The sequence below is a fragment of the Monodon monoceros genome, unplaced genomic scaffold (assembly GCF_005190385.1).
Source record: "Monodon monoceros isolate NGI ecotype Baffin Bay Population unplaced genomic scaffold, NGI_Narwhal_1 Super_Scaffold_12, whole genome shotgun sequence".
NCBI lineage: Eukaryota > Metazoa > Chordata > Mammalia > Artiodactyla > Monodontidae > Monodon > Monodon monoceros.
The window spans coordinates 112,526,251-112,551,696 of NW_021703768.1; the positions used below are offsets into that span (position 1 = coordinate 112,526,251).

At 46.5% G+C, this 25,446-nt stretch overlaps 1 protein-coding gene and 1 pseudogene across 1 annotated transcript in view; one reads left to right on the forward strand and one right to left on the reverse strand.

Moving 5' to 3' along the window:
* Positions 1-23,831, forward strand: part of CATSPER3 (cation channel sperm associated 3) — a 37,157-nt gene extending 13,326 nt beyond the window's left edge. The window contains exons 3-8 of the mRNA XM_029217673.1: positions 8,158-8,397; positions 20,243-20,425; positions 21,128-21,268; positions 21,625-21,744; positions 22,639-22,796; positions 23,638-23,831. Of these exons, the coding sequence (XP_029073506.1) occupies positions 8,158-8,397; positions 20,243-20,425; positions 21,128-21,268; positions 21,625-21,744; positions 22,639-22,796; positions 23,638-23,743 (948 nt within the window). The 3' untranslated portion in view covers positions 23,744-23,831. The remainder of the gene's footprint in view (positions 1-8,157; positions 8,398-20,242; positions 20,426-21,127; positions 21,269-21,624; positions 21,745-22,638; positions 22,797-23,637) is intronic.
* LOC114891669 lies at positions 4,654-6,785 on the reverse strand (annotated as a pseudogene).
* Positions 23,832-25,446: the final 1,615 nt, after the last annotated feature.

Consider the following 25,446-nt stretch of genomic DNA (forward strand, 5'->3'; position numbering starts at 1 on the left):
CAAAGGACTTGAATAGACATTTCTCCAAAGCAGATATACAAATGACCAGTAAGCGCATGAAAAGATGTTCAACATCACTAGTCATCAGAATGCAAAATGCAAATCAAAACCACAATGAGATACAACTTCACACCCATTAGGACAGCTAGTATAAAAACAAACAAAACCCCTCTCCCCATAAAATGGAAAATAGGACTTCCCAGGTGGCGCAGTGGTTGAGAGTCTGCCTGCTGATGCAGGGGATGTGGGTTCGTGCCCCAGTCCGGGAAGATCCCACATACCGCGGAGCAGCTGGGCCTGTGAGCCATGGCCGTTGGGCCTGCGCGTCCGGAGCCTGTGCTCCGCAACAGGAGAGGCCACAACAGTGAGAGGCCCGCGTACTGCAAAAAAAAAAAAAAAAAAAGGAAAATAACAGGTGTTGATGAGGATGTGGAGAAATTAGAACCTTTGTGCATTGCTGATTGGAATGTGAAATCATACAGCCACTATAGAAAATATTTTGGTATTTCCTCAAAAAGTTAATCATAGAATTACCATATGATCCAGCAATTCCACTTCCAGGTGTATACCCCCAAAAATCAAAAATAGGGACTCATATAGATAGTCACACAGCAATGTTCATAGCAGCATTATTCTCAATAGCCAAAAGGTGGGAGCAACCCACGTATCCATCAACCAGTGAATGGATAAAGAGGATTTGGTATATTCATAAAATGGAATGTTATTCAGCCCTAAAAAGGAATGAAATTGTGATACATGCTACAATGAGGGTGAACCTTGAAAGCATCATGCTGAGTGATATATAAACCAGACACACAAAGGGCAAAAATTATATGGTTGCACTTATATGAAGTACCTAGAATAGGCAAATTCATACATACAAAAGTAAATTCATACAGAAAGTAGAATAGAGTTTACTATGAGATGGCTAGAGAGGAGAATGGGAATTATTGTTTATTAGATACAGAGTTTTTGTTTAGGATAGTGAAATAGTTCTTGGAGTGGATAGTGGGGATAATTGTGTAATAATGTGAATACTTAATACTACTGAATTAATTGTATACCTAAAAATGCTTTAAAATGATCAATTTCATGGTATGTATATTTTACCACAATCAAAACCTAAAGATAATACTCAAAATGAACCCCCTCCCTACTGAATTCTATACTTTAAAATGATGAATTTTACGGTACATGAATTATATCTCAATTTTAAAAATTATTGAGCCGACCTGTTGGAAAAGAGCAACAGAATAAAATCCAAAGGGAGAAAAAGGAAGGAAAAGTAAAGGAAAAAATCAAAAAAGGAAAGTAGAAAAAAGGAAATAGGTAAGAGCAAAAATTAATGAAATGGAAAACAAAGATTCAACACAAAGGGATCAACAAAGCCAAAAGTTAGATCTTAGAAAATAATTATAAAATAACTTTCTTGATGAGACAATCATGATAAGTTGTCAGTGAAGCCCTGAATCATGTTAGGGATTAAAAAGAGAAATTGCATTTCCCACTATTTACAATAGATGTCAGAAATCTAATAATTTTATGGCAATAAATTTGAAAACCTAGCTGAAATAAGATAATTTTCTAGAAAAAAATTACAAAACTCTCAATAAAAAAGGAAATACTTGAAAAAATATGTGTTCATATGTGTCCTTTAGTGTTTATAAAGCATTGGATTAGTAGTGAAAATTTTCCATCTCCTAAAACAAAAAAAAAGTAACTTGAACCAGATGGTTTTACGTTCATGGAAGATATAATTCCAAACATATAAAACGCTTTTAGTGATTAGATAAATGAGCATATCTGCCCCGCCCACAGACAGTTCATTTCGTTAAGCCAGTACCGTTGGCCCTGTGTATCGTGGTTTCCAAATCCATGGATTCAACCAACCAGGGATCAAAAGTATTCTAAGAAAAAAATTACAGAAAATTTCAAAAAGCAAAATTTGAATTTGCTGCTTGCCTGGCAACTATTTACATAGAATTTACATTGTATTTACCACTATTTAGATAGCATTTATGTTGTATTAGTATTAGCTTACTATATATAATCTAGATCGCTTCTCGACCTTTTGGCTAAGGTCAAGTATAGTACTACAAGTAATCTAGAGATGATTTAAAGTACGTGGGGAGGATGTGCATAGGTTATATCCAAATACTATGCCTTTTTATATAAGGGACTTGAGCATCCTGGGATTTTGGTATCCATGGCGGGTGAGGTCCTGGAACCAATCCCCTGGGAATACCAAGGGACAACTGTATATCCATCATGCCAAAACAAAACTAGACAATGACCATATGAAAAAGGAAAATTACACCCAGTATCATGAGCTTGGACATAAAAATCCCAAACAGAATATTAGGAAACTGAAATTTAAAAAATATATGAAGAAGGTAATATAGCATTGCCAAGTTGGGGTTTTCCAGGAATGTGAATATTAGAAAAATCTAGAAATTTTATTAACCAGCTTAAAATATTAAATGAGTAAAAAACCCCAATAAAATCACTTTAAGAGATGTAGAAAAAAGTTTATCATGAGTATCTTTCATGATAAAAATTTAGCAAACTAGGAGTAGAAAGGATTTGTTTTAAGTGATTAAGAGTACCTATGAAAAACCTACATCAAAATTCACACTCAGTGGTGAAACTGTAACAGCATTCCCTTTAAAGGTGTAGGCCAGTTATTATTGACAAGATTTGTATTAGCGTCTTAGCCAATGTATAATACAAGGAAAAGGAATAAAAAACATTAAGGATTAGAAAGAAAGTTTTAAAAGACTGTCATTATTCACAGGTGTTATGATTCCTGTATAGAAATCCCAAAAGAATCTGGAAGAATTATTAATTAATAAAGTTAATACAATTAATAAAGTTAATAAATATTAAAGTCCAGCAAACTTGGTGGATATGTGATTAATAAATAAAATATATTTAATATGTCAGCAACAAAAATGATAGCACTTCTAATAAAATACAAAAAGTACTTAGAGGCAAAGCTAATAAAATCTTGGGTGATTTTTAAGGAGGAAAAAGATCTATAAAGGTCATTAAAGAAGACAAAGAAATGGAAGGGTATATCAGATCATGCATAGAAAGACTTAGTTTCTTCAAGATGCAATCTTGCCTAATTAAGCTATTATATCAATGAAATTCCAATAAGAAATCTGGCAGGATTTTTTTATGGGTCGCCAAAAGCTGATGCTAAAATTTAGATAAAAGAATGAAATATAAAAAACCAAGATGGTTTTGAAAGTGAAAAGGGGAGAAGTCTTGACTTACCAGGTAATAAGACTTCCTATAATGCTGCAGTAATTAAAGCAGGGTGATGATGCGCGGATAGACAGATAGACCAATGGAACAGGATAGAGTGCTCAGAAACAGACCTGGCTTGTATGAAAACCTGGCCCCTGTCAGATGGCATTGCAAATGAGTGGTGGAAGATAAATTCTTCATTAAACAGTACATGTGGAAAGAAAAAACACAATTGGATCTCTACCTTCCAGCATATACAGCTAAAGACCTAACTTGAAAAGTGAAACTTTAAATTTTTAGAAGAAAATATAGATTTATATGATCTCAGAAGGGAAAGGTATCTTAAGGTATGAAATAAATAAGCCATGGAGAAAAAGTTTGGTTAATTTGATTCCATTAAAACTTTAAATTTCTATTCATCAAAAGATCATTAAAGAGGTGAAAGGATAAGTCACTGTAGGAGATGCTATTTGAAACACATATAACAGGTAAAGGCTTAGGATTCAAAGTATGTGATATATTGTCTTCCAAATCAATAAGAAAAAGACAAAACAATCTAGCAGAAAATTTGGCAACAGATTAGGAACAGGCAATTCACAATTTAAACATATAAAAAGATGCCCGACTTCATTAATAATTAGAGAAATGACAAACTGAAAAATAAGATACCATTTCATATTCATCAGATTGACAAAAATTAAGAAGTCCAACAGTAGGAAGTATTGGTAAGGATGTTAAAAAAAAATAAAGCATTGTTCAGAAGTAAGTCAGAAAGAGAAAAACAAATATCGTATAATATCGCTTACATGTGGAATCTAGAAAAATGGTACAAATGAACTTATTTGCAAAGCAGAAATAGAGACACAGATGTAGAGAACAAACTTATGGATACCAAGGCGGGGAAGGTGGTGGTGGAATGAATTGGGAGATTGGGATAGACATATATATACACTACTATGTATAAAATAGGTAACTAATGAGAATCTACTGTATAGCACAGGGAACTCTACTCAGTGCTCTGTGGTGACCTAAATGGGAAGGAAGTCTAAAAAAGAGGGGATATATGTATACATATAACATTCATTTTGCTGTACAGCAGAAACTAACATAACACTGTGAAACAACTATACTCCAATAGAAATAAAAAATAAGGAGCATCGTTGGTATTAAAGTAAGTTAGTACAATAGCTTCAGAAAACAATTTGGCAAAATCCAGTGAAGCTGAAGATGCTCATATTCTACAATCAGGTAATTCCACTCCTAGGTGTGTAACAGAGAAAAACTACACATGTGTACAGTAAAACATGGGGCTATGAGTTGGTTGGGAGTGTTGTAAGGGCAGGGAGTTATTTCGATGGAGGTGTTATTTGCAGGTTTCAGAGAGAAATTAAGGGAGTTCAACTACAGCTGGCCATCTGCAGGGTTAGTGGGGCAGCTGTGTCTGCTGCCGCAAGGGGAAGGTAACGTGGGCATCATGGCCATGTAGGCACCCAGCGATTAGACCCAGTACTCCTGTGATGATTTTGGAGTGGTTTCTTCTCTCAACAAGGACAACGGTTGAGGTGATCAGGTAGAGGATGACCACTATGTGGGTTTGGAGGAAATCACTCCAAGGCCAGCTGATAGCCTATATATCTCAGTGTGCAGGTAACACACATAGATGATAAAGAATATAGCAGCAAAGATCATCTCAATCAGCAATCAAGGCAGGTCAGAATCACCAGGCACAATAGAATCTTAGCAAACAGGAGAATTCCCTTTCCGGTGCTCCAGAAGTTGGTGCTGGTGGCCCAGCAGCTGGGAGCCCAAGGGGTGCTCAGAATCTGCTGTGGCAGGGGCTGGGGTCCCTAGGGACACGGAGGAACTGATCATGGGCTCGAGGATGCTGCACACCCAGCCATCTTGCCCACGATCTGGCTGGGGAGAGGGCCCAGGGGCAAAGGACCTTAAGTCCACTTTTTAAATGGCCCTGCAACCTGACTCAAACTTTTTGTACTTTTATTCTCTTTGCAGTAGTAAAAAATGGGTAACTGGATAAAGAAATTATAGTATTTTCATAAGTGGAATTGCTAAATAGTGGTGAAACACTAAACTAGGTTTACATATATCAACATGGATGAATCTTATAATTTTAAATGAAAAAAAATCACCCAAAGAATACTGTAATGTATATGCAATTTATGTAGTGTATAAAAAATGCAAAACCATACTATGTACTTTTAGGGATGCATATGTGGTAAAAGTATAAAACACACGAGCAAGACATACTCCAGATTTAAAATAGGATTACTTTTGTGGGAAGGGAAGGGGATCTGATCAATGTGAGGCTCTGCCTGTAATGGTAATATTTTATTTCTTAAGCTGGGTGGTGGTATATGGTTGTTCATTATATTATTCTTTATACCTTTTTGTGTATATTAAATGTTTCATTGTAGTTAACAAACATAAAAGTGTATTAAATGGTTGCCATGTGGTGACCACAAATATAAGTATACAGGACAAATAACACCACCAGCTGCCCTAATGTTTTCCAAATGGATAGTTGTGGCTTGAGTTACAATTTCCAGTGACAGCATCTGACATATTTAAAAGGTGGTGTATCTCAAAACCTTTTCTATTTCCCTCTAGAAATGGAAATAGAAACCCTCTCTAGCCCCCCTTCACCCCACCCCAAACTCATCTCAGTTAAAGGTATCGGCGTTTACCCAGTTGCTCTGTGTGAAGCACTAGAGTCTTCCTTGCCTTCTCTCTACCCTGTGCATCCCTGAGTCCATCAGCAAGTCCTGTCATCACTGTCCACAAAATACTTCCGGAATCTGTCCTCTTCTCTTCAGCTCCACACTGTCCCCCACTCCAATACAATCTAACCTCGTCTCTTGCCTGGATGATGGTTCTTCTACTATCTAGCACCTCCTCCCTAACTTGCCTCCCAGTTGCTACTCCTGCCGGTTCCCCCACGGTCTCTTTTCCACGGAGATCTCTTTAAAATGTATATCAGTTCACATCACTCCCTTGCTCAAACTCCTCCAAGGCTGAGGTTAAAGTTCACAGCCCTCACCAGGCCTACAAGACCCTCCCTACATGGCCCGCCCCTCCAACTGCATCTCCTGCTCTGCTCACCCCTTTCTGTTTTGCCACGCTAGCTTTGCTGTTCCTTTCTCCCCTTAAGGCCCTTGTACTCGCCATTGGGGAGTAGTCTCCCAGTTTTTATTATGGCTCCATCCCTGGCTTTAGCAAGGCCTCCACTCAGCACCTTTTCTAAAGTAGCTGCCATGCCTGCCCCTCCCCACCCTGGCCAGCCCCTCTCTCCCCTTTGGCTGTTTCATGTTCCTTCCTGTCTGATGTTATGTATGTATTTGTCTAAACATTCATTTCCGTCTCCCCTACTAGACCGTCAGCTTCCTGGGCGTGCTGTGGTGATCTATCCTGCAGACCCTCATTCTCGTAGCCATTGGCGTTGGGCAGATGCGACACCCCAAGAGCTTCTTGGAAGCCAAGAAGCTGGTGTAGCCGTCCCAGGCTTCCCAGGCCATCCTTCCTCCCTGGCTGGGGAAGCAAGGGCCTCCTGGACTCATTTCTCTCTGGCGGGAGGCCTGGTCCCCAGCCATGGGTGTCTACAGGGGAGAGGGGCCACAGCACAAGCTGAGGGCAGCAGCTTGGCTGGCTAATACTGAACAGGTGGCAGGGTAAATGCCTGCCCCCTCCCCTGGGCCCTTTGCAGTAATCTGGTGAAGCCACTGGGAGCCCTACTGACTCCTCAGAATCACAGTGTTACTGATCAGGGATGTGAGCCTGTTGTCTGGGGGGACTGAGGGGAGGGGAGTGGGTGGGCAAGCCAGTCTCCCTTCTGTCTTCCTTTCCTAACTCGGGATTTTGACCAGGTTGGAGCGGGATTCCCTGCCACCCAGGAAACCTCACTCTTCCCTCCTTGGGCCTAGACCCAGCCTGCTGATCCGGGGTGTGTGTGTCACTTGAGGGTGGGGTAGAGGGAGTTGCAGTGTGTGCCCTGAGGTTGACCCCAGGTTCTTCACATGGTTGTTCTTTTGGGGACGAGAGAAACTGGGGTTAGGCCAAACAGAGGCCTTGGTGCTGGTTGGGGATGGGGCCTGCAGAGTCTTAGTTACTGATTTCATTTTCAATAAGTTTAGGTTTGTTACCTTGCTTTCCCAATAAAAAAAAATTAACTTCTAAAAAAAAAAAAAATGAGACTGTCTCATTGTTTCATTTCCCTGTGCCTGAAACAGTGCTTGCTTGGCATGTGGTAGATGCTTAATCAAAGCTTCCTCAATGAATGAATTCATTGATGATAAGGAAAAACTTAGATGACTCAAAAAGTACCTTTTGGTAAAATCAAAGCCACTGGAGTTGTAGATGCATGAGAAGAATTTGAATAAGATTGTTTCATAAAGTATAAAAGTGGGAAGAAAAAGCAGAATGTTCTTCAGAAGCAGATTAATTAACTGATTTTAAGTATGTGTGATAATAGAGTAAATAAAGTAGATGTGTGAGTAGTTCATCTCCGTTCCCAAAAGTCTGGGTATTCAGGTTGGCCAGAAGGCTCTTGGGATCTTCTCTTTGGAAATCCGGGCTGCCTGACACGCACCTCCCACCGGGCCTCAATAGTCATTCTGTCCATTGGTCAGTCAGTCATTCCCAAGCCATCTGGGTCAAACCCAGCCCTAAGCTCGGGGCCACAGGGTAGGCAAGACACAGAAAGAGAAGGGCATCAGGCACATTGTGTCTACTGTGTGCCAGGGACTCTGCCTGGGTTTCTCTGTCTTGTGGCTGACTTAGGAGCACCCGCTCCCACCCTCGCCCCGCCAACACACACACCTGATTGGGTGGCCCAGGCAGGGGTAAGGTCTGCAGCTTGGTCTGACCCTCCTACCCTTACCACCCCTGTAGGTCTCAGAGCTCATCTTTGTGTCCATCTATAGCTCCGAGTTCTGCATGAAGCTCTACGTGGACCCCATCAACTACTGGAAGGATGGCTACAACCTGCTAGATGTGACCATTGTCATCATCATCTTCATCCCCTACAGTCTCCGCAAGATCAAGGGCAAGCACTACCCTTACCTCAACATCGCCGATGGCGTACAGTCCCTGCGCATTCTCAAGCTTATCCCCTATAGCCGCGGCATCCGAGTGAGTGACATGGGATGCTGTGGTTCTGGGAGTGCAGGTGATAGGGCCCGTCTGCCCGTCAGCCCCTGATGAAATGATAATTCTGCTACTCTCATGCAGTGACTGAGTCCTCTTGTGCGACAGGTTGATGTTTACCTGTGTTATCTCATTTAATCTTAAAAGGATTCTAGGAAAGGTATTAGCTCCATTTTACAGATGAAGAAATTGAGACCCAAGGTCACTCAGCAGTTAGATGCTGGAGCTGAGCTTCGGAAGGTGTGTCTGACTCAAGACCATCTGATCTTTTCCCCTCTCCCATGTTGCAAAGTGACTGATTTTCTTATGGTCCAGACCCTTTGGACTACATGCCCAGGAGTCTCCAGCTTTTTGGCGGCTTCAGCCACTCACTGCTTTCCCCGAACGATTGAAAAATCTGCTGCTTCTCTTGATGGGAATGGTCTCATGACTTGTTCAGGCAGCTCTGGAAGTGCTGCTCCTGTCGAGAGGGCAGAGGGTGGCCAGTCTTTACTTAGCTCAGAGGTTCCAGAACAAACTTCAGAGGTCCCCCAAACGTGCCCTCAGGTGTTCATCCTGGACATGGTATGTTTGCCCTGGCTCTGGTCAGTACCCGTGCTTCTCCAGGAAGGGGCTGATTTGGACCTATTCGACAAGTTAGGGTGTGTCAGCCTGTTCTGCTGAGAGGTTGCCCCTAGGCCAGCCTGGTGTCTGTCTGTCTAGGGCTTAGGTCTGACACTCAGGGAGCCCAAGGGAGCCCCAAGCCTGAGTGGAGAATAGGCGCATGTTAAAGAGCTCCCCCTCCTGCAGACCCTGTGCATTCAGGTCTTGCTCTCACGTGGTCACATACCCATGTGTGTCCCCTCCCAGGATGGGAGCATGGTCCCATCCTCCTGCTTCTCTTCACGGCAGGGCTCCTGGAAGAGGTGTCTGTTCTCCCAGTCCCTCTTCCTTACCTGTCATTTGTGTCCGGGCTTCCTCCCTCCTCTCCCCTGTAACTAGCCCCTCTGAGGTTGCCGGCAGCCTCCTGTCACTGCTTTCTCCTGGTTTCCCTCCAGCCTCTTAGGCATAACTTCTCAGGTGCGTGTTTTCTTTGCCTTGCCCATGAGTGTGGTTTTCTCAGGACTGTGTCCTGAGCTCTCTTCTCTTCTCACTCTATATTCTCTTTGGGTGACCTTTTGCACTTGTCAGGGGTCTTCACCTGCCCATGCCACTTTCTTTGAACTTCAGACCTAACTGCTTCCTGGATAGCTCACATACTCCTCAAACTCAACGTGTCTAAACCGGAAGTCTTCACTCTCCTCCCACCCCCACCCTCCAATCCCAAGACCTGGCTCCTCCTCCTGTATTTTGTCTGTTGGGGATGGGTGCCTCCTGTCAAGTCAACTGCCAAGTCATAAGTTTGAGTGTCGGCTTTGAGCTCTCTCTCTCTCAAAGTCCTATAGCCTGGCCTCCTAGATAGTTCTTGGCTTGTTCACATCTTTTCACTCCAACAGCCATCATTTTTTCTCCATCACCATTCACCTTTCCATGGGTTCCTGCAGTGGCTTCCCACACTATTGAGAGCCCTGGAGCAGAAATGCCTCAGCAGCTGGAGGAATCTCTAAAGTGCACCTCGAGTCATGGCACCACTCCTTTTACACTTGAGAGTGACTCCCCTTGTTCGTGGGCTAGAGGCAGACCCTATAATGTGTCCTAGAAGTGGGGAAGGGAGTGTCTGAGGTGCTGGCCTACGGAGGCTATGTCAGGGAGGGGTGAGAGTAAGGTAGGTGGACAGGAAAGAAGACTGGAGCTCTTTGGGAGGTGAGTGCCAGGTGGCGGGCACCTCGGAGTGAGGGAGTAATCAGACAGTGGGGGCTGTGCCCATTTTTTTGGGTATGGGGCACCAAGGGAGCAGGGGCCTAAAGTGATTCAAGGGTCGCTGGAGATGAGGAAGTCAAGGGACGAAGAGGCTTCGTCCTCTTGGGGATTGGTGGATGTCCACAGAGATGCTGAAGGCCCCCAGGATGACAGCAGGGTGGGGTGGAGCCATTCCAAGATGCAACAGGGTGTGGGAAGGTGGAAGGTTGGCCCTGCCCAGAGGCAGGGGCTTTGCCCATGGAGGCTGGGGCTCCGAGGATAAAGTAGGGGATGGCCTCCTGAATCAGGTGAGTGGGGGATGAGCAGCCTCCCTCTAGAGGGCTGCTGGGGAGCGATGTCCTCAGGCAAGGGAGGGTTTACAGGGAAGGCCAGGAGAGAGATCACTGTGGAATGAAGGTGCCAGAGACCTGCAGGAGTCATGAGAGGAAGGTGGTGATGGTGGTGGGCTGAGGGAAAGGAAGTCCAGGGCTGTGCAGGGAGGAGGAAGCAGAAAGGACTGGTGGCAGGAGGGGCTTCCATCTTGGGGAATGGGGGGAGGGGCAGTGATCCAGATTGTCCCTTGTGAGGCTGAGGACACGAGCCACCTGCTGAGTGCATTGTGTTGTGGCAGCCTGGTCAGCGGGGAAGGCCTGGAGGTGCCAGGGTCTTGGTGCCCGGCAGGGATAGCCCAGGGATCCAGTGAAGGGCACACAGCCCTCCCCACTGGCCAAGGCCTATCCCAGAGCTCAGCCTGGCTTGCTTGGTGACCGAAGGCCTCTGCGTGGCCTTTGGTCCACGTGGTCACGCAGACACCCAAGGGCACGCAAACACAGCATGTTCATACGCATACAGTCCATGTTTGACCCCAAGGTCTTTCTGTCATTAAGCAGAGCCTTGTATCCAAAAGTTGTTCCCTGGGGAACCATCAGACCCCCTGGTTGTAGCTCTTCTATGGGTTTGGGGATGTCCCTGGACCCCCAGAGTGACTCTGGATTACATGCCCTCTGTACACCAGCCTGGCCAGCTGGCCAGGGGAGCTGGAGGTGCCAACGGTGGAGCCTTGCACCTCTGTGCTGATTTATATTCATTGAGGTCTAGATGAGGCTCTAACAGAGCTGCAGCTCAGTGCCCAGAGCTGGCACTCTGGCACATTCTTGACTCCTGTTCCCTGATGAATTAAGATGACATTCTGCTTTCCACCTCATGGCAATAAACCTGCACCATGAAGAAATAGTTCCTTGCTGTTTTGCACACAGAGAAGCTCTGTTAGCTGGGCAACCAAGGGCCACACTGCCCTTGTTCATCTGCATTTCAGCCTGAAGAACCACCTTCAGACGCTGGGCTGCAAGTGAAGGCGTCAGCCTCGCCTCCCTCCCTGCCTGCTCCTCTTTGCGGTGCATCACTTGCCACCCATCAGAGCGGCAGGGCCCGAGTACCTGCCCTGACAAGAGGTCCTCTCCATGCCCATGATGCCCCAAGGCCAGGAGGGCAGCCCTAGCGTGATTCAGAGCCCAGGACAGCTGAACTGGGGGCTAGGAGTTGCTTCCCCAAAGAATTTGGGAATTCAGAATCAGGCACCTACTGGGGGCCAGGCTGTAGGTCTAGAAAGTGCAGGACTTCCTCAGGGAAGGAGCTACCAGCCTATGGGGATTTGGGTAAACATCCATGGGACTAGATTTCTTTTTTTTTTTTTTTTATACATCTTTATTAGAGTATAACTGCTTTACAATGTTGTGTTAGTTTCTGCTGTACAACAAAGCGAATCAACTATATGAATACATATATCCCCATATCCCCTCCCTCTTGTGCCTCCCTCCCACCCTCCCTACCCCACCCCTTTAGGTGGTCACAAAGCACCGAGCTGATCTCCCTGTGCCATGCAGCTGCTTCCCACTAGCTATCTATTATACATTTGGTAGTGTATATATGTCCATGCTACTCTCTCACTACATCCCAGCCTCCCTTTCCCCCACTGTGTCCTCAAGTCCGTTCTCTACATCTGCATCTTTATTCCTGCCCTGCCACTAGGTTCATCAGAACCTTTTTTTTTTTTTTTTTAGATTCCATATATATGTGTTAGGATATGGTACTTGTTTTTCTCTTTCTGACTTACTGCACTCTGTATGACAGACTCTAGGTCCATCCACCTCAGTACAAATAACTCAATTTCGTTTCTTTTTATGGCTGAGTAATATTCCATTTTATATATGTGCCACATCTTCTTTATCCATTCATCTGTCGATGGACACTTAGGTTGCTTCCATGTCCTGGTTATTGTAATTAGAGCTGCAATGAACATTGTGGTACATGACTCTTTTTGAATTATGGTTTTCTCAGGGTATATGCCCAGCAGTGGGATTGCTGGGTTATATGGTAGTTCTATTTTTAGTTTTTTAAAAAATTTTACTTTATTTATTTATTTTTTATACAGCAGGTTCTTATTAGTTGTCTATTTTTTACATATTCGTTTATATATGTCAATCCCAATCTCCCAATTCATCCCACCACAACCGCCCCCTCACTTTCCCCCCTTAGTGTCCATACACTTGTTCTCTACATCTGTGTCTCCATCTGCCTTGCGAACCGGTTCATCTATACTATTTTTCTAGATTCCACATATATGCATTAATATACAATATTTGTTTTTCTCTTTTTGACTTGTTTCACTCTGTATGACAGTCTCTAGGTCCATCCACATCTCTACAAATGACCCAGTTTCGTTCCTTTTTATGGCTGAGTAATATTCCATTATATATATGTACCACATCTTCTTTATCCATTCATCTGTCAATAGGCATTTAGGTTGCTTCCATGACCTGGCTATTGTAAATAGTGCTGTAATGAACATTGGGGTGCATGTGACTTTTTGAATTATGGTTTTCTCAGGGTATATGCCCAGTAGTGGGATTGCTGGGTCATATGGTAGTTCTATTTTTAGTTTTTTAAGGCACCTCCATACTGTTCTCCATAGTGGCTGTAGCAATTTACGTTCTCACCAACAATGCAAGAGGGTTCCCTTTTCTCCACACCCTCTCCAGCGTTTGTTGTTCATAGATTTTCTAATGATGCCTGTTCTGACCGGTGTGAGGTGATACCTTATTGTAGTTTTGATTTGCATTTCTCTAATAATTAGTGATGTTGAGCAGCTTTTCATGTGCCTCTTGGCCATGTGTATGTCTTCTTTGGAGAGATGTCTGTTTAGGTCTTCTGCCCACTTTTTGATTGGGTTGTTTGTTTTTTTAATATTGAGCTGCATGAGCTGTTTATATATTTTGGAGATTAATCTTTTGTCTGTTAATTCATTTGCAAATATTTTCTCCCATTCTGAGGGTTGTCTTTTCATCCTGTTTATAGTTTCCTTTGCTGTGCAAAAGCTTTGAAGTTTCATTAGGTCCCATTTGTTTACTTTCATTTTTATTTCCATTACTCTAGAGGTGGGTCAAAAAAAGATCTTGTTGTGATTTATGTCAAAGAGTGTTCTTCCTATGTTTTCCTCTAAGAGTTTTATAATGTCCAGTCTTACATTTAGGTCTTTAATCCATTTTGAGTTTATTTTGTGCATGGTGTTAGGGAGTGTTCTAATTTCATTCTTTTACATGTAGCTGTCCAGTTTTCCCAGCACCACTTATTGAAGAGACTGTCTTTTCTCCATTGTATATCCTTTCCTCCTTGTCATAGATTAGTTGACCATAGGTATGTGAGTTTATCTCTGGGCCTTCTATCCTGTTCCATTGATCTATATTCCTATTTTTGTGCCTTGTTGTCTTGATTACTGTAGCTTTGTAGTATAGTCTGAAATCAGGGAGTCTGATTCTTCCAGCTCCATTTTTTTTTCCCTCAAGATTGCTTTGGCCATTCGGGATGTTTCGTGTCTCCCTACAAATTTTTTTTTTTTTTTTTTTTTTTTTTTTGCAGTACACGGGCCTCTCTCTGTTGTGGCCTCTTCCGTTGTGGAGCACAGGCTCTGGACTGTGCAGGCTCAGCGGCCATGGCTCATGGGCACAGCCGCTCCGTGGCATGTGGGATCTTCCCAGACCAGGGCACGAACCCGTGTCCCCTGCATCGGCAGGTGGACTCTCAACCACTGCGCCACCAGGGAAGCCCTCCATACATATTTTAAGATTTTTTTTCTAGTTCTGTAAAAAATGCCATGGATAATTTGATAGGGATTGCATTAATCTGTAGATTGCTTTGGGCATTATAGTCATTTTCACAATATTGATTCTTCCAATCTAAGAACATGGTATATCTCTCCATCTGTTTGTGTCATTTTTGATTTCTTTCATCAGTGTCTTATAGGTTTCTGAGTACAGGTCTTTTACCTCCTTAGGTAGGTTTTTTCCTAGGTATTTTATTCTTTTTGTTGCAATGGTGAATGGGTTGTTTCCTTAATTTCTCTTTCTGATCTTTCGTTGTCAGTGTATAGGAATGCAGGAGATTTCTGTGCATTAATTTTGTTTCCTGCAACTTCACCAAATTCATTGATTAGCTCTAGTAGTTTTCTGGTGTCATCGTTAGGATTCTCTATGTATAGTATCATGTCATCTGCAAACAGTGACAGTTTTACTCCTTCTTTTCTGATTTGTATTCCTTTTATTTCTTTTTCTTCTCCTATTGCCTTGGCCATTACTTCCAAAACTATGTTGAATAATAGTGGTGAGAGTGGACATCCTTGTCTTGTTCTTGATCTTATAGGAAATGCTTTCAGTTTCTCACCATTGAGAATGATGTTTGCTGTGGGTTTGTCGTATGTGACCTTTATTATGTTGAGATAGGTTCCCTCTATGCCCACTTTCTGGAGAGTTTTTGTCATAAATCAGTGTTGAATTTTGTCAAAAGCTTTTTTCTGCATCTATTGAGATGATCATATGGTTTTTATTCTTCAGTTTGTTAATATGGTGTATCACATTGACTGACTTGCATATATTGAAGAATCCTTGCATCTCTGGGATAAATCCCACTTTATCATGGTGTATGATCCTTTTAATGTATTGTTGGATTCTGTTTGCTAGTATTCTGTTGAGGATTTTTGCATCTATATTCATCAGTGATATTGGTCTTTAATTTTCTTTTTTTTGTAGTGTCTCTGTCTGGTTTGGGTATCAGGGTGACGGTGGTCTCATAGAATGAGTTTGGGAGTATTTTGGAAGAGTTTTAGAAGGATACGTGTTAGCTCTTCTCTAAATGCTTGATAGAATTCACCTGTGAAGCCATCTGGCCCTGGGCTTTTGTTTGTTGGAGGATTTTTTTTTTTTTTTTTTTTGTGGTACGTGGGCCTCTCACTGTTGTGGCCTCTCCTGTTGCGGAGCACAGGCTCCGGACGCGCAGGCTCAGCGGCCATGGCTCATGGGCCCAGCCGCTCCGCGGCATGTGGGATCTTCCCGGACCGGGGCATGAGCCTGCGTCCCCTGCATCAGCAGGCGGACTCTCAACCACTGTGCCACCAGGGAAGCCCTGTTGGAGGATTTTTAATCACAGTTTCAATTTCAGTGCTCCTGATTGGTCTGTTCATATTTTGTATTTCTTCCTGATTCAGTCTTGGAAGGTTGTACTTTTCTAAGAATTTGTCCATTTCTTCCAGGTTGTCCATTTTACTGGCATATAGTTGCTTATAGTAGTCTCTCACAATCCTTTGTATTTCTGCAGTGTCAGTTGTTACTTCTCCTTTTTCATTTCTAATTATTTTGATTTGAGTGTTCTCTCTTTTTTTCCTGATAAGTCTGGCTAATGGTTTATCCATTTTGTTTATCTTCCAAAGAACCAGCTTTTAGTTTTATTAATCTTTGCTATTGTTTCCTTCATTTCTTTTTGATTTATTTCTGATCTGATTTATGATTTCTTTCTTTCTGCTAGCTTTGGGGTTTTTTTTTTCTTCTTTCTCTAACTGCTTTAGGTGTAAGGTTATGTTGTTTATTTGAGATTTTTCTTGTTTCTTTTTCTTTCCTTTTTTTTTTGGCTGTTTTGGGTCTTCATTGCTGCACGTGGGCTTTATGTAGTTGCAGCGAGCAGGGGCTACTCTTCATTGCAGTGCACGGGCTTCTCATGGCAGTGGCTTCTCTTGTTGTGGAGCATGGGCTGTATCTAGGCACACGGGCTTCAGTAGTTGTGGCCCAAGGGCTTAGTAGTTGTGGCTTGCGTGGCACAGGGGCTTAGTTGCTTCGTGGCATGTGGGATCTTCCCGGACCAGGGATCAAACTCGTGTCCCCTGCATTGGCAGGTGGATTCTTAACCACTGTTTCACCAGGGAAGTCCCTCTTGTTTCTTGAGGTAGGATTGTATTGCTGTCAACTTCCCTCTTAGAACTGCTTTTGCTGCATCCCGTAAGTTTTGCGTCATTCTGTTTTCATTGTCATTTGTTTCTAGGTAGTTTTTGATTTCCTGCTTGATTTCTTCAGTGATCTCTTGGTTATTTAGTAGCATGCTGTTTAACCTCCATGTGTTTGTATTTTTTACAGTTTTTTTCCCTGTAATTGATATCTAGTCTCATAGCGTTGTGGTCGGAAAAGATGCTTGATACAATTTCAATTTTCTTAAATTTACCAAGGCTTGATTTGTGACCCAAGATGTGATCTATCCTGGAGAACGTTCCATGTGCACTTGAGAAGAAAGTGTATTCTATTGTTTCTGGATGGAATGTCCTATAAATATCAGTTAAGTCCATCTGATCTAATGTATCATTTAAAGCTTGTGTTTCCTTATTTATTTTCTGTTTAGATGATCTGTCTATTGGTATAAGTGAGGTGTTAAAGTCCCCTGCTATTATTGTGTTACTATTGATTTCCACTTTTATGGCTCTTAGCATTTGCCTTATGTATTGAGGTGCTCCTATGTTGGGTGCATAAAGATTTACAATTGTTATATCTTCTTCTTGGATTGATCCCGTGATCATTATGTAGCATCCTTCCTTGTCTCTTGTAATAATGTTTATTTTAAAGTCTCTTTTGTCTGATATGAGTATTGCTACTCCAGCTTTCTTTTGATTTCCATTTGCATGGAATATCTTTTTCCATCCCCTCACTTTCAGTCTGTATGTGTCCCTTGGTCTGAAGTGGGTCTTTTGTAGACAGCGTATAAACGGGTCTTGTTTTTATATCCATTCAGCCAGTGTATGTCTTTTGGTGGGGGCATTTAATCCATTTACATTTAAGGTAGTTATTGCTATGTATGTTCCTATTATCATTTTCTTAATTGTTTTGGGTTTGTTATTGTATGTCTTTTCCTTCTCTTGTGTTTCCTGCCTAGAGAAGTTCCTTTAGCATTTGTTGTAGAGCTGGTTTGGTGGTGCTTAGTTTTCTTAACTTTTGCTTGTCTGTAAATGTTTTAATTTCTCCTTCAAATCTGAATGAGATCCTTGCTGGGTAGAGTAATCTTGGTTGTAGGTTCTTCCCTTTCATCATTTTAAATATGTCCTGCCACACTCCCTTCTGGCTTGCGGAGTTTCTGCTTAAAGATCAGCTGGTTAACCTCATGTGGATTCCCTTGTATGTTATTTGTTGCTTTTCCCTTGCTGCTTTTAATATTTTTTCTTTGTATTTAATTTTTGACAGTTTGATTAATATGTGTCTTGGCGTGTTTCTCCTTGGGTTTATCCTGTAAGGGACTCTCTGCGCTTCCTGGATTTGATTGACTATTTCCTTTCCCATGTTGTGGAAGTTTTCGACTGTAATCTCTGCAAGTATTTTCTTAGACCCTTTCTTTCTCTCTTCTTCTTCTTGGACCCCTATACTTCGAATGTTGGTGCATTTAATGTTGTCCCCGAGGTCTCTGAGACTGTTCTCAATTCTTTTCATTCTTTTTTCTTTATTCTGCCCTGTGGCAGTTATTTCCACCATTTTATCTTCCAGCTCACTCATCCGTTCTTCTCTCTCAGTTATTCTGCTATTGATTCCTTCTAGAGTATTTTTAATTTCAATTGCTGTGTTGTTCATCACTGTTTGTTTGCTCTTTAGTTCTAGCTCCTTGTTAAACGTTTCTTGTGTTTTCTCCATTCTATTTCCAAGACTTTGGATCATCTTTACTATCATTACTCTGAATTCTTTTTCAGGTAGACTGCCTGTCTCCTCTTCATTTGTTAGGTCTGATGGGTTTTTACCTTGCTCCTCATCTGATGCATATTTCTCTGTCTTCTCATTTTGTTTAACTTACTGTGTTTGGGGTCTCCTTTATGCAGGCTGCAGGATCGTAATTCCTCTTACTTCTGTTGTCTGCCCCCAGTGGGTGAGGTTGGTCCAGTGGCTTGTGTAGGCTTCCTGGTGGGGGCGACTGGTGCTTGTGTTCTGGTGGGTGGGGCTGTATCTTGCCCCTCCGATGGGCAGTGCTGCATCTGGTGGTGTGTTTTGGGGTGTCTGTGAGCTTAGTATGACTTTAGGCAGCCTGACTGCTAGTGGGTGGGGTTGTGTTCCTGTCTTGCCAGTTGTTTGGCATGAGGCGTCCAGCACTGGAGCTTGCTGGCCCTTGGGTGGAGTTGGGTCGTAGTGTTGGGGTGGAGACCTCTGGGAGAGCTCTCACCGATTAATATTCCATGGGGCTGGGAGTTCTCTGGTGGTCCAACATCCTGGACTCAGCTCTCCCACCTTGGAGGCTCATTCCCGGGACTAGATTTCTGAACCTTCTAGACTGCAGAATAATGGGGCCTGTCTGGATAGTGCTTGAAGAACGTGGCCAAGATCAGCGGTCAGGAGTCAGTCCCACACAGGCTTCCGGGGAGCGTGACTTTTTCTGCACGGCTGTTCTCGAGGCTGCTTGGCTTTGACCTTGGGTGGCACTGGGCCTGTGCACTAGCCTGGAAGTGGGAGACCCAAGTGGGGCCTCTCCCTCATCCTTCCAAGGTACCTCAGGTTCTTCTACATGGCCCTGCCCCTCCGCACCCTGAAGATGTCGCCTGCAGACTGTGTCCCATTGCAGCCTTTTTCATGAGTTCTTACCTCTTCAGTCTTAGCAGTCTTGGGAAAGAAGTTCTGTCTCTCTTGCAGGATTGGAGGCAATTTTTTTACAGCTCAGTTCTTTTGGAATTAATTCCTTAACACTGATTTTTCTTCCCCCAAGGAGGGGAGGGGGGCGTCAGGTGTGCATTCACCCTTGCAGGCAGCTGCCAAAGTGGTCCACATACAGGGCAGCCCCAGTGCTCCTGGGTTGTCTCTCTGTTTTGCACTTTACCCCAGACTATCAAAACTTCACTGTCCTGTGTCCCAGCTCCACCAGTACCTCCTTTCCTACTGCTAAGTCAATAAATAGTATCTTGGCTTAGAAAGAGGTGCTTTTGTGGTTGACTGTGGTGGCACAAGGCAAGGGGCTGGAGAATGTGTTCCCGCTCTGCCGTTCTAGCAGAGTGTGACTGTGACCAAGGCATTTTGCTTCTTTGAGCCTCAGATCCTGCATCTTGAAATGGGAACATCTTCCTACCTTGACATGGTATCTGTGACAGTATCAAGGTAGCTGAACATGTATATGCAAGACTCCAGGGCATGGAGAAGGAACGATGAGGCATGGGAAATAAGACAAACACCCATCTCATGGGGGAAGACTAAGGTCACAAGGTGGAGACCTGCCTGTGAAATGGGGCCCAGAAGAATTGAGAAGTCCTATTCCTCTCAGCCTTCTTCATTCCCACTCCCAGGGTAGTTCCCATACTCCTCCTCGGCCTGGAAGAGCATTCAGGGCTGGCGCCCAGCTGAGGGCACCTTAGGATGACCACAGAGGCAGGCTGGGGTTCAAGTGGAGTGCTTAGTGGTGCTGACGGGGAGGCTGCACGAGACCTGGGACACCACGGGCGATACACCCATGGGCAACTGAGCGTGGAGGCCAGGCATCGATGAACCACTCTTAGGTTGGTCCAGCCCTCAGTCTGGGCACAGTTCCCATTCATTCATCCAACCATTTATGGAGCATCTGCCATGTGCCAGGCAAGGCACTGGATTCTGGGGCAGCTGGTGTCGGGACGGGCTGGACCCCTGTCCTCTGAGTCCAGCCCAGCCTTGCAGCCTGGCCTAGCCCCAGTGCCTGTGCCTTGCAGACACTCGTCAGCGCCATGAGGCAGACAGCCTGCACCGTGGCCTCCGTGCTCGTCCTGCTCTTCGTCCTGATGTACGTCTTCGCTGTCCTGGGCTTCTGCCTATTTGGAGTTCCAGAGAGTGCTGACCTGAATAACTGGGGGAACCTGGCTCTGGCCTTCTTTACCCTCTTCAGCTTGGCCACGGTACCGTGTTTGGGAGCAGTGGTAGGGGCAGGGGACTTGAGAAGGGACTGGCAGCTGGTGTGGGCGTGTGGACATGCTGGGCCTCACTTGGGGGCCTTTCCCATGTTCAGACACTTAGCTGGTCTGGGGAAGCTGGGGGCTGGCCTCCTAGGACTAAGGATAGGCCAGTGCCCTGGCCACAAGATTATCTCTAATCTTGTGACTCCCTAGAGCATTCTCATTTGTCCCACAGGGGTGTAAAACTTTCAAAAAGTTTTCAAAAGACAATTCATTCAGATTAAGTTTAATTTAGAAGGGAAACCCATGTCACAGAGCCTTTTTGGGAACAGGCTGTCACAAAGCCACCCAGAAGAAGCCTGCAAAGCCCAAGTCTCAAAGTCTAGATTCTGTTGGACTCTGGAAAGATTGGGGTCTCTCCAAAGGAGGGCCTGGCAGAGAGGCATTGTCTTTTGGGGAGGGATGGAAGGCCTTTTGGAGGAGAGCCCTTAGGGTACCTTGATCAGCAGTGCCCCCACCCAGTGGTGCCATGCAGCTCCAGGCCAGCATGTATGCCCTGGAGTCAGAGGATTAGGGGCTGTCGCAGGGCTGATGTGGAAGGAAGCCGGCCTGCTCCTCGGTGGGGCTGGGGCTCCCCACGGTGGGTGAGAGGAGGCCTGCCGCTCTGGGCCTAGGTGCTCAGCATACCCTGCCTTGCCTGAGCAGGTCGATGGCTGGACAGACCTGCAGCAGCAGCTGGATGCCCGGAATTTTACTCTGAGCCGTTCATTCACCATCATCTTCATCTTGCTTGCCTCCTTCGTCTTCCTTAGCATGTTCGTGGGTGTGATGATCATTCACACTGAGGTGAGGTGGTGCTTGTAAGGATGGGGGAGTGGTAAGTGTGGCAGGTGGATGGGCCAAGTCTCAAGGGAGGACACTGAACTATCTCCCTCCTGAAGTGGAGGGGGGGTGACCAGGCTCTACCGCAGCCTGACTCTTTGCCCTGAGCCCTGCATTTTCCCTCCCTCATGATGCTGGTGTGCAGGGTAGGTGCTTAGGAAGTCACTGCAGCTACAGTTGGCAGCTTGAGCTGGGGGCTGGCCTGTGAGGGGATCCTCCTGCTGAGGGGCCTGAGCAGCAGTGGGAGACTGGGGAAGAAGGAAGACAGGAGTGGTGCGCACTGAGAGCCCATATCTTACCTCCATCCTCCCACCCTCTAGGACTCTGTCAAAAAGTTTGAGCGGGAGCTGATGCTAGAGAGACACATGACACTCATGGAAGAAAAGCATGTGATTTTGAAGCGGCAGCAGGAGGAGGTCAGCAAGCTGATGCAGACGCAGGTAGGTGGTCTCCACGGGCCGGCGGACAAGCAGAGGGACAGTCAGGGCTGAAGGAATGGTCAGGAAGATGGGCCTTGGGGCCTGCGTGGAGGGCGGGTGGCCTTAGGCATTTGTGGCATTTGGTAAGTCAGCTACTCACCCCCCTGTACTTTGCAGAGTCAGACGTTATTCTCTGTATTTTTATGTTTCTCTGGACCTCTTCAAGTGTTGAGTGTTGTGGTTATCATATTTCCCTCCTTCATGGGCAAAACTCCATTGCTGGGCCCTTTGCCTGGAGCACTCTTGCTCCTGAGGACTCGCTGGGTGCCAAGCAGGCTTCGTCCCCGTCCGCTGAGCAGGCGAGGCCGCGGAGGCCCTGACAGGTGTTACTAACCTCAGTTTTTCTAAACTGGATCAAGAGTGAGCACAGTGGGCTGGAGATTTTCCCTCAAGCATGATGCCACTGTGAGGGGCTGGAGGAGAGTCCTCTCTTTTCGGCCGAAGTGCTCTGAGCTGCCGGGGTGCTCGGCCGGGTCGTGAACAGCATGCTGCCCCTTTCTCGGCCAAGTGGCTGGTGCCTTCCTCCTCAGCCTCCTCTCTGAGGTGGAGATGCCCGCCTGTCTCGGTATGCCCAAGGTTCGTCCAGAACAGGGTGAAATGCTGAGCCACGCTCAGGCTCTCACCGATTCCTTCCCGTGTCACCTGTCCTCATGTCAGGGATGGTGGCTCACCAGGTGACCTCAGTCAGGGGGGTCCAGGCCCAGAAGGGGTTGGGGTGAACTGTGATTGGACTCAGGATCCATCCTGGGGCCAGGGTCAGGCCTCTGCCTGGGCCCCACGTGGAGGGTCCCCAGGTCTCTGTGCAGACCGGTCACTACCTCCTCATCCTTGCTCTCTTTATGCTTCCCTCTCTAGAAGAATGTTGACCACAAAAGTTTCACTGAGCTGGTGGAGAAGTTTAAGAAGACCCTGCGGCACACTGACCCCATGGTCTTGGATGATTTTGGCACTAGCCTACCCTTCATTGATGTCTACTTGTCCACTCTGGACAACCAGGATGCTACCATCTACAAGTCAGTCCCAGCCCCGCTGACCCGGCCCCAGGCCCAGGGGGGCAATGGCTGATGTGCAGGGCGGGTAGGGCGAGGCCCTTCCTGGCGGTGTGCGGGGGCTGGGCTGCTGTGCGGATGGGCCTGTGGCTGGGGGAGACTCCACCCACTGGCCTCCCCAGCCCACCCTGACCTGTTTTTAAATACTGGCTCCTCTGACTCTCCAAGACCCTCCTCACCAAGCACTTTTCAGAGGGCCGAGAGAACGCTGCTGGCTGGCAAGTCAGAAGCTGAAGCCCCTGGCTTGGTGCTGTGTGACTCTGGCAAAGTCTTTGTCCCTTTCCTACCCGGCACAGGATGGGTTGACTATGGAAGCAATGTGTGTGAAGCTCTGAGCTTGGCCTGGCCCAGGGCTGTGCTCAGTGTGAGTTAGCTGGGGTCCTTCTGGCCGTTACTTGCAGGAAGGGGAGGTGCACGATTAGCCTGGTTTCTCAACAAAAGCTGCCTTGAGGGCTTCGCAGACAGGAGGAACTAAAAGGAGGGGATCTAGGAATGACCAGTGTTGGCCCAGGCGTGGACCAGGCAGCGTCTGGGCACCTCCACGGGCTCACCTCGCTCCGAGCCCAGGAGTCTGTTGCCTCCCACCTGACACATGTGGTGAAATGACTTTACTCCTGGGGCCACAGGTAGAGTGGCACAGCCGGGCTCCCAGCCCAGCCCCATGTGGCTCTGAAGCCCTTGCTCTTCCGTGACCCCACATCTACCAGGAGTGGTGAACGTGCGGGTGCGAGAGTGCCATGGGCAGGGCCAGGGCGGCATGGAGCCCACTCGTGAGCTCAGGCCTCCTCTCCTCCTCCACTTCCAGGCTTCAGGAGCTGTACTACGAGATCGTGCACGTGCTGAGCCTGATGCTTGAAGACTTGCCCCAGAAGAAGCAGTCCCAGTCCTTGGAGAAGGTCGAGGAGAAGTAGTGGATGTGGGCACCCAGGCAGCGAGGGCCTCGCAGGCTGTGACACCCTGTCCCGCCAACTAAACACAGGTTTTCTGAGTTGGCCTCTTCACGGTTGCTGTGATCATGGCATTTCTCCACCTTTCGGAATTGGGCCTGAGTAGATGCCCATGAAGTCTGATTCCTCCCTCACATGACACAGCCAGACCTTGGGAGTAGGGAGTGGGGAGAGGGAGGCTCAAGTCCCACTCTGACCAGAAGACACACCTAGGGTCCACACTGGCTCTCTCCTCCTTTGACCCCAGCATCAAGGACCCACCGGGTTCCTGGGAAAGCCACCTGAGGACCCCGGACCGAGAAGGGCTTCCAGCCGCCCCATAAGAGTGCGTGGCTCCTTTGAGCTGGTGTGGCCCTACTGATCCTGGAAGCTCTGCTGCCCTCATCTTTGTGTGTGTGCCCACACCTGGCAGAGCTACAGCTCTCTCTGTGCACCCAGAGCCCTGGAGGCCCCTCTTTGGGGTTCTACTCTGCTTCTCCCTGGCTCACAGTGATGGTGGTGCCCCAGGGGTGCAGCCGTGACTGGAAGGATACTGTTGTGTGGTGTGCAGCTCAGGGGGGCACCTCATGCAGGGGCCAGAGGAGTGGCAGCATCGGGCGCTTTGGGCTGCTCCCTCCCCTTAAGTTAGTTAGAACTCTTTACTCGAAAGGTGGCATTTTCTGTGTCATCCCTGGCTAAATGACTGCCACAGTTGGCAAGGTCCTGGCACCACCCCGGTCCAGCCATCATGGAGCCATCTAAAGGCCCAGGTGGGGCAGGGTGGCTGGCACCCCTTGCTCCCTCCCAACTGGCCAGACCAGAGGCCCGGCAGTGCCCCCTCTGCTCCCATTTCTGGGGAGTGTTCTTGAGGCCTGTCACCTTGGCGGTGCCCTATTCTTAGAGGAGAAATGAGTTCTGGGTTGAGCTGTGGGTGGGAAGCCAGCATCTGTAGCTGGGTGCCCAGGCCCACCCTGGGGAGTCAGGTCAGTAGAAAACATGTAGAATTGAGAATGGCTGGACAAGGGTCCCATGCGGGGCCCGTGGGCTCCAGGCCTGGATGACGGCACCCCTGAAGCCAGAGGACAAGGGCTGGTGGAAGCCTTTACTCGTGGTTTCATTCACCCGACTACTATTTACTGAGCTGTGCAGGGTGCCGGGGGTTCTGTGACGAGAAAGCCACAGTCTCGTCCTGGCCCTCTTGGTGCCCACGGTTATCTAGGGGAGACAGTCATCCGGCCAGAACGGATGAGAGAAAAGTTCCCTGAGGAAGTGACAATAATTGTTTGAATGCAGAGAGCATGTGTCTTCTAAGATACTCAGATCATTTCCATTTGCAAATGATCGCACTCAGGACCAAACTGAGAACTGTGTGAAAAGGTGCCAAGAAGGATCGCTCTGGAGCGTGAGACCCATCGCCGTGCAGTGGGGGAGCCCTGTGAGGGCAGGGTGTCTGGCCTCGCTCCTTCCTCGGGTGGAGAGAACTTCGTACCAGTGCCCTGGGAGGTGGCCCTGAAGTAAGCGGGGTGTGCACCCAGTACCTAACTGTGAAGGGGGCGACTCTTGGCTGGGGGCTTCCGGGGGGGCTCTGGTGGGTGCAGCCCAGTCAGCCCAGGATACAGGCCTCAGGCAGTGGCTCCGATTCAGGGCTGGGATAAAGCAGACGTTGCCAACTGCCCACACTGGATGTG